A 13,189-nucleotide genomic window follows, 5' to 3' on the forward strand; every position below is an offset into this window, starting at 1 on the left:
CCAAATGTGACTTAAAAGGAAAGTGACTTTGTAATTAAATGCCTTGAAATTGGGTCTCTGTCTCTTTAAAAACTCCTGCTCTCTCTGAAACTCTGCCTTCAGGAAGTCGTCACAATATGGCTCCTCTATTAACCCTTTAACAGAGTATTTACCAGAGTTTCACTGAGAACTAGCTCAAATAATGGCGCATAAATGCAACAAAACCTTTTCAATTTCAACCATTCTCAACCTTTTCAAACAGCCCAAGGCTGGATCCATCTTGTACTCTGCACCAACACAGGAAACTTCTAGTGTCCCCTCAATGCCTTGGATCACTGGTTCAGTGTTGAGATGCGATCAGAGAGGTTTCACTGGGCTCACTGTTGTCTCCACTGACACATCCACCACAGGATGGACATCATGGCAGTGACAGATTACTCGGGGGACAACGTGGTCTCTGTGGGAAAAAACTGAAGCACATCAACGCCTTGGAGTTGGAGGCTGTGCAGTGGGGGCTGCAACACTTCCTGCACGGAAGGCACGTCCTGGTGCGGGTAATCCATTATTCAGTGGTCTCTCATATCAACCATCAGGGAGGAACACGGTCGATAACGTTGCGGAGGCTGACCCTGGGCAGCCCCTCTTTTTGCCAGCCTGAGGGCAGCTCACATTCTGGGGGTACAGAATGGGCCGGCCGATATTCTGTCTCAGAGACGCCCACCACCTGGAAAGTGGAGGCTCCATCCGGAGGTAATGGGAGTGATTCGGGAGAAGTATGGCAAAGCAGCTTTAGACCTATTTGTGTCCCAAGAGATGACATATTGCCTGCTTTGGTTCTCTCTGCCAGGACGCACTGGCACACGACTGGCTGACAGTGCTGCTATACGCATTTCTGCCACTTCCCCTGATAGTCCCAACACTTCAGGAGGGGCATCAGGTCCTTCTAGTGGCTCCCCTATGGCCCGGAGAACCTGGTTTCTACTGCTAATCAGGCTCTGTTGCAGTTCCCACAGGAAGGACGTTCTGCCACAGCTGGGGGGTCAGATCCTGCATCCCAATCCCAGGCGCCTCCAGCTCTGGGTTTGGCTGCTATAGGGCCAGAGTATGACGGAGACATCGGACATACATCGACTAATGCCAGGGCTCCTTCCACACGCTGCTGTACACCCATAAGTAGAAGGTTCTTAACAGCTGCTAGATATGAGGACCCTATACACTGTCCTATTTCTGTTATTTTAACCTTCCTTCAAGCGCTGCTTAATCAAGGTCTGTCTCCATCCACTCTGAAAGTTTATGTTGCTGCTATCTCTTGTTTGCATACGGTGGTGGGTGGAGAGACGTAGTAACTACGGTTCTATGAATCCCAGATGACCGCCAGAGCCCTCGGTCCCTCTGAATCATCGTCTTTCTGGAGAAGATTAAGGGACTGAGCTGTCATCGTCATGTGACTATATAGACTTACCCGTGTCACCAGGGGTCACATGTGACCATGTTGGTATAAGATACTCGACCTGTGCATGCGCAAAAACAATCATTCAGTGTTTTAAAGACCGTAACTTTCGTTCCGCTACGTCGGCCATAATACCAGATTGCTGTTCGGAGGACAGATCTACTTCCTCATGGGAGCGGAGCTGGCATCATGTCAATTAGACCAAAGCTCTTCTTGTGATAGAAAGTGTGAATTTTATTACAAACAGCAACAAGCTTTGACTCTACAAACATTTTCCCACTGAAGATGGAATACAGAAAAAAAAATAAGAAAATTAGACAATGCAAAAATATTTACTATATAATAAAGACAAACTAATGCGTCAATGAGGTCTAAAGGTGATATGATTGAGACTAACTCTGCGTTGGTGTCCAACAGTCTGGTGCTGCTTGAACTTGTCTCACATTGACTCTGGTCTCAGTCTTATTCGTTTCTAACAGATGCAGACATGTTCACACAGAAAGTCCTTCACACATTGTGGCTCCATAACCAGGAAGAACTTTCTGTATGAGCAGATGCTTGAGTGAAAAAGCTGCAGAGGTTGAACTGATCTTCTCTGAGTCTGGAGGAAGGAGCCATGCCCTCTCTTCAACCATCAGATGCTTCACTCAGACTCTGGTCAAACTGGGATCAGTGGAGTTCCTTCATGGATCTGTCGTCTCGCTGCAGAAGAAGGAAGAAAAACAGTCAGATAAACAAACGGAGACAAAAACACAGAAATTAAGAAACAAACCTTTAACTTTGAGCAGAACCGTTTTCTCTCTCTGAAGGTTTCCCTTCCAGCTGTAGACTAAACATCTGTACTCTCCACTGTCTCTCTCTGTGGGCCGACTCAGACTCAGACTGAGGTCTCCAGTCTTCAGCAGCTCTTCATCCATCCTGGTTCTGTTTATGTAGAACCGGTTCTGTTTCTCCGGCTGATTGGAGTTATTCTGATAAACATGGACGTATTTTCCTTTTCTCCACTCCAGTCCAGTGTCTCCAGGTAGATCAGGTGTTGTTCTGAACGGCAGCAGGACAGACTCCGCCCCCTCCTCCACCTCCACCTGGCAGACTGAGAGAAGATCAAGGTGAGTTTACATTGCACTGTGGTTTTATTTATCTCAGTCTCCTGCATCCTCCCTCATTCTGACGCATGTTCAATGAAAACAGGGAAAAAGCTGAGCTGACTGTAAAATACTATTTAAAGTTAAAGTGTGGAAACTTTTAAGTTTTGAGAGCTGCTGTTCACTCACTTATTGAGGAAGATTGTTATTTTTGAACCATGCATGAACTTTGTTTTTCCACAGAAACCGAATGTTAAACCAGACATTTGCTGTGTTTTCTCTTTGCACATGTTGCTGATGTTTTACAAGAGGAGGTGAAGGTGCATACATGGTGAAGAAGATATAAAAATCATTTATGTTCTTTGTTAGCTCACTCTCGACCTCTGGGAACCATCGTGGATCTGTTTTCAGCTTCTTGAATAAATTAATAAATTGACAAAGTGCATCTTCTGGAAAATTACTGATTATGTGCATCTAGCTAACATTCTGTCTCATTTTAAATGGGAAAATGTCCATGAAAGTACAGAAATATCAAATGTGATCCACTGACCTTTGACCTCCAGCTGAACTTGTTTCTTCATCAGGACGACTCCGTTCTCGCTGGAGACTTTACAGGTAAAGATCTCACTGTCTCCATCAGTGGGCCATCTCAGAATCAGACTGAGGTCTCCAGTCATCGGCGGCTCTTCATCCATCTTGGTTCTGGTTCTGTAGAACTGGCTCTGTTCTCCAGGCTGATCAGAACCGTTCTCATACACGTGGGCCTTCTTGTCTGGGCTCTGGATCCACTCCACTCTCGCATCTCCAGGCAGATGATCTGAGGTTTTGCAGGGCAGCAGGACCGACTCCACGTCAGAGTCCACCGTAATCTGATGTTGGACTGAGAGGACAACGGAGGACGAGGTGATCATTATAGTTAGCAGCTGCTATGAACGGGCCTGGTACCCCGTACTCCTACAGCGGCCCCCACAAGGCGCCCCGACACGGTTGGACCCCTTCTCCAAGTCTTTGAAACGTGTAGACTGGCTAGGTGAACTCCCAGAAAAGCGACCAAAGCCACCTACACATTTTTGACATAGAAAAATGACTGAGGACAAGAAACCAAGAGAAGCTCAGGCTCACTTTGTAAAGCCCAGCAGGGGGTTTGTTGCCTCATGTCTGCATCATTGCAGTCAAACAGTATTTGGCTTCCAGAACTTGAAGAAATTTACAGTTTAGCCCCAAATTATTCTTCACCTCATAAACCTAGAATTACAGGAATCTAACCTGTGCTGCTTACTTACATTAGATCTACTTTGTCTTTCAAAATGAAACACATTGACCTTTGAACCTATAATGAGTCAATCAACACTACTGATCACATCCAATCGGCTAATAACAACAAATAACATTTAAACCTCTGACCTTTCACCTGTAGCTTTACTTGTTTCACCATCAGGATGACTCCGTTCCGGTTGGAGACCTTACAGGTGTAGATGTTCTTGTCTCCAATTGTTGGATGTTTCAGAGTCAGACTGAGGTCTCCAGTCTCCAACAGGTTTTCATCCATCTTGGTTCTGGTTCTGTAGAACTGAAACTGTTCTCCAGGCTGATCAGAGCCATTCTCATACACGTGGACCTTTTTGCTGTCTTTGTCCTTCCACTCCACTTTTGCATCTCCAGGCAGATTGTCTGTTGCTCTGCAGGGCAGCAGGACCGACTCCGCCCCTGATTCCACCACCACCTGTTGAACTGAGAGGACAACAGAGGACAAGATGAGCTGCACAGACAGCAGCAGCTCTGAGGACATTTCCTGGAGGTAGAACATGTTTGCTTTCAAACTATAGCGGTTAGAACATCTTCTGCGATGTTTTCGATGTTTCTCTGCTTCAGCGGCACCTGATTTTCATTTTGGCTGATTAACAAGCTTTTGATGAACTGTTGGCAAAGTTACAGTGAAATGTAACATATGTGATTCAAAAGGTTTATAATGTGTTCAAGCTACATTCAATTAACAAGAATTAAAAATCAGATGTGTGTTTTTTCTCAGTAAACTGTTGAGACCTATAGAAGTCCAACTAAAATTAAAATGTTTAGATATGAGTTTGGTTCCGTGTCACTGATCTAATCTCTGCTATACCTTTACAAAAATAAAAACAAGGCTTTAAATAAAAACAATAATGACATGTTCTACATGTCATTATGTCCATTATGTTCTACATGTCACTTATATTTCATATAAAATTATTGAAAATTTTAAACATGCGTATTTTAATCCTGGATGTAAAGCATTTTAGAAATAAGGACAGGTTGAGCTGCATGTCTATATGTACATCTGCTGGTTGACCTTTAACCTCCATCAACAGCCAGGCTGCAGTAATTTTTAAATATCATGCACCTACTGAACTCACTTCTGACATGGAGCTGAACTTGTTTCATCATCAGGATATTTCCGTGCCTATTGGAGACTCTGCATGTGTAGATCTTACTGTCTACATCAGTGGGCCATTTCAGAGTCAGACTGAGGTCCCCAGTTCTCAGTAAGTTTTCATCCATCTTGGTTCTGGTTCTGTAGAGGTCATGTAGTCCAGGCTGATCAGAACCGTACTCATACACATAGACCTTCCAGTTTATGCTATTCGTCCACTCCACTCTAATGTCTCTGGGCAGGAAAGCTGTGGTTCTGCAGGGCAGCAGGACCGACTCGGCCCCTGAATCTACCATCACCTGTTTGACTGAGAAACAACAGAGGATTCAGAAATTATTGATTTATAAATGCTGAGTGAAAGACATTTACTGTAACCAGTTAAAACACGTTTTCTGTTGCTATGCTTCACGTTTAGAAATTCTTCATGTTTCACTATTTTCTTCCTCCAGTGTGGTGAGCAGTTGCTAGCTTAGCTTTAGCTGCTATTGTTACATGTTCTGTCCAGTTGTTTCTCCATCCCAGGATAAAATCCTGTTATTTGTTGTTCCAAATCGACCACCAGGTCATTACTCTCAATTACTAACACTGATGTGTTCATTATATTCAGATTTTAACATTAATGTAGACCGACAGCCTCACTGTAGCCTTTAATATTATCTTACACTCACAGTTCCGCTCACTCTTGGCGTCGTAGTTCAGATCTTATGCTGACAAATGGCACTGAGTGTGAAGAAATAAGATTTCCTGATAAACCTAAAAGTTATTACTTCTAATAATAAGTATTCCAAATCTGAAAGAATTGTTAATTATAGAAGATTTTTAACACACAATGCTGTAACCGTGTTTAAATAATCTGTTCCATGTCTAATTTCCTCAGAGTCTCAGATAACACCAATAGAGCAATTTAACCTCCAGTCCTTCTCAAACTCACCTTCTTGTTCATAGTGTTGCTTCCTCATTGCATGTGTCATTAGACAATCTTAAAAAAAAGAAAAGACAATTATAGGAGGTTGGCTTCTTGTTCAGCAGTGTTTTTTTTATACTGCTGTATAAAAAGACTCTTTACCAAATTACCAAATATTCATGCATTTTTTTTTATCATTAATGGAGAAGAATTGATAGAATAAGAATAGAATCTCTTCCAGCTGCTAGAAAGAGATTCTAATAAGAATCTGATGTTGGCATCTGAAAGCATTTTGTAGAAGTTCAAACTTACCTGGTATGAATTGGAAATAAAATAAAACGCCTCCAGTCAGTCCAAGAACCACGAGAACCAGCAGCACCAACAAGACTGTGACCCAAATGGGTGTACCCTCTGTGGAGAGACAGAGACAACATAACCTGGAGATAGAGCTTTGACCTATGACCTTTACCTGCTGATTGTTAGAGAGACATTTTTCTGTAATGCACAGAAAAAATGATGGCACAGATTCAGGTCACTTTAAGTGGGAAAGAATGTTTGCAGAGACGGACTGGAGCCGAAAGTGAATTTCTGTTTGGTCAGATAACTTGGCTGAGTGTTAGTTGACCTTCTTGAGATGAAGCCAGATGTTTTCCATCAGGTACACATGTGGTATGAATTGTGCCAGGAGAATTGCGTAAATGGGAGGAAATGATGCCGCACCGATATACACATCAACAGAGAGGAAATCCTATAAAAAGTGATGCATCCAAAAAGTTGGCAGATTGTGGATATTTGTAAATCTGAGATGCAATAATTAATGAGATTTGAAGATGTGAATAGATTTCTCCATGTTTTGGCCGTAGCAGTAAGGAATCTGAGACCTTCGGGTTATTTATACATATATATATATTCTGTGAGTTAGTAAGTTTTATTCCTCTATAAGGTCAGACGTTTTACCTGGTTTTACAGGTTGGACCTGCTCCAGAACCACTCTCTGTCTCAGGATGTCTTTGTCTCTGTAGACGGTGCAGACGTAGCGCCCGCTGTCTCTGGCTGTGGGGTCTCTCAGGGTCAGGCTGACGTCTCCGGTTCTCAGCAGGTCTTCATACATGGCAGTGCGGCTGTAGAAATGCTCTTCCCTTTCTGCATTCCGTGCGCTCGTGTTTGGATACGCGTGAACCAACATAAATCCTGGTTCTGATCGGGTCCACTCCACTCTGGTGTCTTTGGGTAAACCAGCAGATGTTTTGCAGGGCAAGACGACAAACTCTGCATCTTTACTCATCTTCACCTCCACCTGGACGTCTGGAGAGACATTGAATCATTTCACTGATCTGATCAGAGAGAAGCAGCAATTCTTAACCATCTGGACCAGAACTTTTTCTTTTGATGATTTGCTACATCCACACAGAGTCTGCGACTGTTACTTAATCCACTGCGGCTAAAACTGTCAGAGAAATAGGAGTTCAAAAAGAAACTAGAAACTAAAGCCGAGTATTGGAGATATTTGACCCTTCACAAGACACGTTACAGCTCCTGTCCTGGTAAATTTACTGACTCTAAATTTATAAAGTATAAATTCTTAATGTCAAGAATCTTTTGACATTAAGACATCATGCTAATGTTGAAACTAGCGATGTGTTCATGTTGAGTTTTCTTTGCTCTGTATTTAAAGGTTATCTGTCACATATGGCATCTGATGGCCTTCTTCTTGGTTCATCTTTCTTTAAATGTTTTGGATATTAACATGTACGAAGTTACTGACCTTTGACATTGAGCTGAACCTCTGTCAGCTTTATACTCTTTACTCCATCAGCGATGCTGCAGATGTAGTTTCCACTGTCAGACGGTTGAGGCTTTCTGAAGGTGAGGCTGAGGTTTCCAGTTTCCAGAGCATCAGGACTCATTGATGTTCTTCCTCTGTAGATTTGGTTCTGTCCTTCTGGATCACTGCCTTCTCGTCGAAAGAGGAAAACTTGGGAGTTGTGATCATTACGAGTCCAGATAACAAAGGGATCTTCTTCAGGAATTATTCCCCCATAAAGGCAGGGCAGCAGGACAGACTGCGCCTCCTCAAACACCTCGATCACTGCAGCCTGGATCCTTAAGGACACTAACAACACACACATTTAAATCACACGTCATACGTTTGAATAATTCCAGAATCACTGGAACGGAGCTGCTGCTAAGAAAGGAACAACCAGTTATCCGTTTCTCCTTCGCAAACAGCTTTACTTTAATTTTAAAATCTGCTTCATCTGTGAGATTTCAGCTCGAGATGAAAAATTAGGACATCAAGATGGAAGCAAACACTTCTGAACAGTTGGTGTCCAGGATGTGGGGGGTCTGCAGAGATGTTAGTGACCCATTGCCTGACCCCGGACCAGTTCTGGTCATCGCCGTGGTTCACTGGGACCCGTTAGTGAACGGGCCATGGCATTCTGCTGGCCTGAAGGTTTGAGCCATTGGAAGTGTTTCAGGTTCCAGAGCTCACCATCAGACTGAAGCAGCGCTGCTGAAACTCAGAAATGATCCTCACTGAGGCCCAGAGAGTCCAACCTGCTGATCAGAGGAAGCTGGTCTTACCGTGCAGGAAGATCCCAAACATCACCAACGTCTTCATCTTCCTCTCAGAGAGCAACAGTGTGAAAGTACTGATGAGCTCTGAGAAAATGTTTAGTTTCATCTTCAGTCAAAGTGAAGACACGCCTATTTTGTTCCATGCAGGTCATGTGATCATGTTGTTTTTAATACATTCTTCAACGAGTCCATTCAGTCGGCTGGAACAAAAACACTCAGCTGAAATCTGAGCTTTCAGCTGTTTGTTGTAACAATCATACATGAAGACAGAATCTATTCTACCCACATCTGTGTGTGAAACAGGTTTTGAATGAGAATGAGACATTCCACTGTTTCCACCCGTTAGCTGCTGATGATCCTCAGATAAAACCAGACTCTCCGGTTCGTCTTCATTCCTTCATTGTTCCATGAACTCGTTTCTTCCTCATGTCTGCAACTGAAAGATAAAAATCAGCTCTGAGAGTCGGAATGTTGCTCAGGAAAACACCAAGGCCTAAAAACAAATCTGCTTTCTGTTTCTGTTGAGTATTTTAACCTCGGCATTTCTGCTGACTTTAACAGCTGAACTGCAGATACCCTCTAAGAGCCAAAACGTAGAACATAAAACATAAAAAGTATTTAAAACTCTGGTTTCTCATGTTTATTTATGTTGCTACTGATTTAATGTCTCCAACTTGGAGTTCTTCAGAGATGTCAGTAGTCTTACTGAGCAGTGGAATATTATTCCACTAACCAAACAGCATTTTCCTTCTTGGGGACCAAGAAAATGTCCCCCACAACTCCACATTATAGACAGAAATAGGTTCCCATAGGATATAAACACCCCCACATACAAAATCTGTTAAAAGTTAATTTAGTAAAGAACAAAACTAATAAATCAACATAACTACAACACCCAGTGAGAGAAAGAAAAAAAGACAAATTCAGGCAAAATCTTCCTCACTGCTTCTGCTCTTTCAGTCACACCCCCTCACATAAATAATATTAACAATAATTAGCTGATGTACGAGATGCTTCCTGACCGTCGCAGAAACGCCGCCGCTTTCATCTCTGGGCTGCGAGTTAAAACCTTCTCTGAGTTTCTTTCATTAATTCTAGTTTTACCTCCAGCAGGTTGCTGTGCTTTAAAAATGTCACTTTTCTGTTTTGGTGTTTCCACTAAATGTTTTCCTCTCAGAAACATTGAATCAGTTTGAGTTTCTGGCGGAGAAACAAAAGCGACCAGGAAATGATTTCTGCTCTGACTGCTGCCTGCGTCTGTTGGCAGTTCGTCTGTGCAGGTGAGTAACATCTGCAGAAAACATTCATGCAACAAATAATATTACCATAGATATGGTGGGTTTTATTACCTCATGCATTGTAAAAATGCATTTTACTAAATGTTTATCATTATCAACAAAGCATATTATCTGCTTCAGGATTTCCTCCAGAAAACTGTTTTTGTGTTAAATATTAAGAACTTACAGTAAATTTAATATGACCAGGTAGTTATGTGTTATTAGAAAACACTTATAGAGCCTTAAGCTAACCCAGCAAATATTATAAATTATTAGGTCTGTCCCAAATAAGCAACAAATCAATGAATCGCTTGATAAATTAAAACAAATTCAGTCATTTCCATTTGTATGATTAAGTTTTTCTCTTATTTTCTTTCTTGCTACCGAATTCTGGATGATAAAACTCTTCATTCTGATGTTTTATAATTCCTTTTATTTAGTTGTTTCCGTTTGTTATTTCATAAATTTAAAATATCTTCCAGTTCCAGTGTTAAATGTTTATTAGAATTGAAAGCCTATTGATATTTGATCATCTGTTCTTGGTTTATTTTTGCCGTTACTGTTATTCTCAAAACAACAATATTTATTTGTGCAATAAGTTCTGGGACAAATTGTCATCCAGAAAAAAGTGTAATCGTGACCGGCCTATGGATTCTACTGTCAGGTCACCAAAACAAATATTTTATCTAGTTTGTTCTAAAACAGAAGAACAAAGCACTTCCATCCAGCAAAGGTTTCTTTTTTTAAAAAATAAAATCTGCTCATTTTCTCACCTCTAATTGCAGTTTTCCTTGGCAGTTTGCTCCCGGTTTTACATCTAACTTGCCTCCTTTAAAAAAAAAAACAAAAAAAAAAAACTTCCTAGAAAATTTCTTCCAATTAACAAAACAGTTTCTACATTCAGCTGTCCATATGAGCATCTGTTTGCACGGCAACTTTATTAGCATCCCCTTGCAAAATCCCTGAAGGTCCCAATTAGTGCTATTTCTTCGGCTCCCACTCTCTTTCCATTTGCTTCCAGCTTCATAACGAGCCATGCTTTCCCACGTTCCCCGTGTTTGGCTGGCTGTTCCCCATTAGCTCTGTCATTTGGTCACCGTCTCGTTATGCATACACATAGGCTTTATTACGAATTTATCACTTTAAAGAGTCACAAGGAGAATGTCGCCGCATATGAAAGGCCCAGATATGATATGTCTCTGTGCCAGCTGTCCCTACTGTCACACAGACACCTGAATGGTAATCGTTTTCTCTTCATCCTTAACATTAGATTACATATTGAGCAGTGAATAGTCTAGATCTTTTTTTTTCCCCCTCCGAAGGGTATTTTGTGGGCTCTAGTGTCCCTTATTCGAAAGTAGGCTGACAGGAAAGGGGGAAGGAGAGTGCAAACGTCAGCCGGGTCCGGGAATCGAACCATCGACCGCCGCGTTGAGGACTGAAGGCCTCCAAATGTTGGTCGCGCTATCCCCTACGCCACCACATTACGCCCAATAGTTTAGATTTTTATCTTTAAAATGACTTTCATTAGCCTGACTCTTTAGTTAACTATTTGCGGGGCACACATTTAGTCAGTTCTTTATATTTTTTGTTAAATGCAGCAAATTAATTTCTTCTTTTGAGTTACCAGTTTCCTCTGGAGCTGCTGGAATCACACAGAAGAGCTCCAGCTGATTTCTGTAGCTATGGCTGAAAACGCCTCAGTGGGTCGTTCCACTTATTTGCCAGGGGAAGGGGAAATTTGGTCTACTTTAGTTTAATTTTACAACTTTTTTAATGTTTCTTCTTTTTGGAAGTTAGTTCAGTTGTAATATTTATTTAATTTAAAATTTAGTAATGTGTTGACCAGCATTTGTTGAAGTTCTTGTGTGTTCTTCGTCAAAAAAAGCAAATCCGATTTGATTTCTTGAACTGTAAATTTTCAGTATGTCATCTGTACATTCTAATGTTTTTGGGGGAGATTGAGATGATATTGTGTCTCTGTTTTAGAATACTGGCAGTCTGATAAAAGATGAGACGGGAGGAAAACCTTCTGATAGAACTGAATGAATGAGGAAAACAGAAAAACTGACAAAGCTGGAGAGAAATATGAAATATAAACATATTATTATTTAATTGTGTCTCATAATGTTGTGTTTTAAGTGTTTCTCTTTACTATCACCTGTGGTCTTTCTCAGTTTTTCAGATAATTTTTTCTGCCCTATTCAGATCTCTATGATCATGTGGCTGATGGCTCCTCACACCTAGCAACGGTTGCTAAGTTAACTCAACCTGCGTGGGTGGAATCTGGTCTGTCATATGACATCATATGACATCACAGAGTTTTATCTGGATTTCAGGCAACAATTCTTTCATTCTGCTACTTTCTTCGACAGAGAGACAGCTGGAGTTTGGTGAGAGATTGAGATAGTTTGCGGTTTAAACAAAATAGTTATTTAATTGTCCTAGAGTTTGCACATCCAAGAAGCCATGAGCCACATAAAGAATCCGTTCCCGTTTTTTTTCCGGGGACATGATTGCGCCAATGATTGAGAAGTTTTTTGGTCCGTTTTATTGGAACAGACCCTGGATTTGGCCACGGGGAAGCCTGATTGTAACACCAAGTCCAGCTTGAAGGAACTGCTTTTAAACTTAATCAATGAATGTTGAACCTTCATTCTTTGCAATATCCCTAAGCAGGGCATCAGATCCCAAGAGGTGGACACGATCTTGGGCAATGTGCTGCTAACAACATTTTCAGACAACCTTCAAATTACAAGGAAAGTTCATCCCAGGAGCTTTGACTGTTTCAACGAGTTATTCCTTAAATACGTCAAGGAATCGTTGAGATATGTCTGCTCCACACATGATCCAGCAACTTCTGTGGTCCGCTACATATCTTGGTTGGACACATTGGATTCAATCCTTCCACACGCATTCCGGCTGATTGAGGAACTGTTGGTATGTCGCTTTAAAGAACATCGTCAGACAGAACAAAAAGCTCCAAGACTGGAGAAAGAACCTCTGTTTGGACAGATAAGTAACAAACAATTTGATTAAGAGTTTGTCTGAAATGGAGCAGATGATGAGGTCAAGACGTCTCTAATTAATCCAGGAGATCAACTCCTAGTACTGCAAGAGGCCGTCAGTTTAATAGTACGGTGGGAGGCCGTGAGTTTAATAGAATGGCAAGAGGCCGTGAGTTTAATGGTACGCCAAGAGGCTTGAGTTTAGTGGCACGGCAAGAGGCCCTGAGTTTAGTAGTATGGCAAGAGGCAGTAGGTTGAATAGTACGGCAAGAGGCAGTCAATTTAATGGTATGGCGAGAGGCCGTCAATTTAATAATACGGCGAGTGGCCGTGACTTTAATAGTACGGCAAGAGGCCATCAGTTCAATAGTACGCCAAGAGGCCGTGAGTTTAATGGTATGGCAAGAGGCAGTAGGTTGAATAGTACGGCAAGAGGCAGTTAATTTAATGGTATGGCGAGTGGCCGTGAGTTTAAGGGTACAGCAACAGGCCATCAATT

General features: G+C 41.8%; 1 protein-coding gene across 1 annotated transcript; it reads right to left on the bottom strand.

Annotated features, from left to right (window-relative positions):
- Positions 1 to 1,642: 1,642 nt before the first annotated feature.
- On the bottom strand, positions 1,643 to 8,701 carry LOC122826668. Its single transcript, XM_044108800.1, has 10 exons — positions 8,412 to 8,701; positions 7,591 to 7,938; positions 6,783 to 7,130; positions 6,138 to 6,236; positions 5,853 to 5,900; positions 4,905 to 5,228; positions 3,919 to 4,245; positions 3,065 to 3,394; positions 2,202 to 2,522; positions 1,643 to 2,131 (listed from the first exon to the last, which is right to left on the bottom strand). The coding sequence occupies exons 1-10, from the start codon at positions 8,509 to 8,511 to the stop codon at positions 2,088 to 2,090; spliced, it is 2,289 nt and encodes a 762-aa protein (XP_043964735.1). The 5' UTR covers positions 8,512 to 8,701; the 3' UTR covers positions 1,643 to 2,087.
- Between the last annotated feature and the right edge of the window lie 4,488 nt (positions 8,702 to 13,189).

Source organism: Gambusia affinis, linkage group LG23 (assembly GCF_019740435.1).
Source record: "Gambusia affinis linkage group LG23, SWU_Gaff_1.0, whole genome shotgun sequence".
Classification (NCBI taxonomy): Eukaryota; Metazoa; Chordata; class Actinopteri; order Cyprinodontiformes; family Poeciliidae; genus Gambusia; species Gambusia affinis.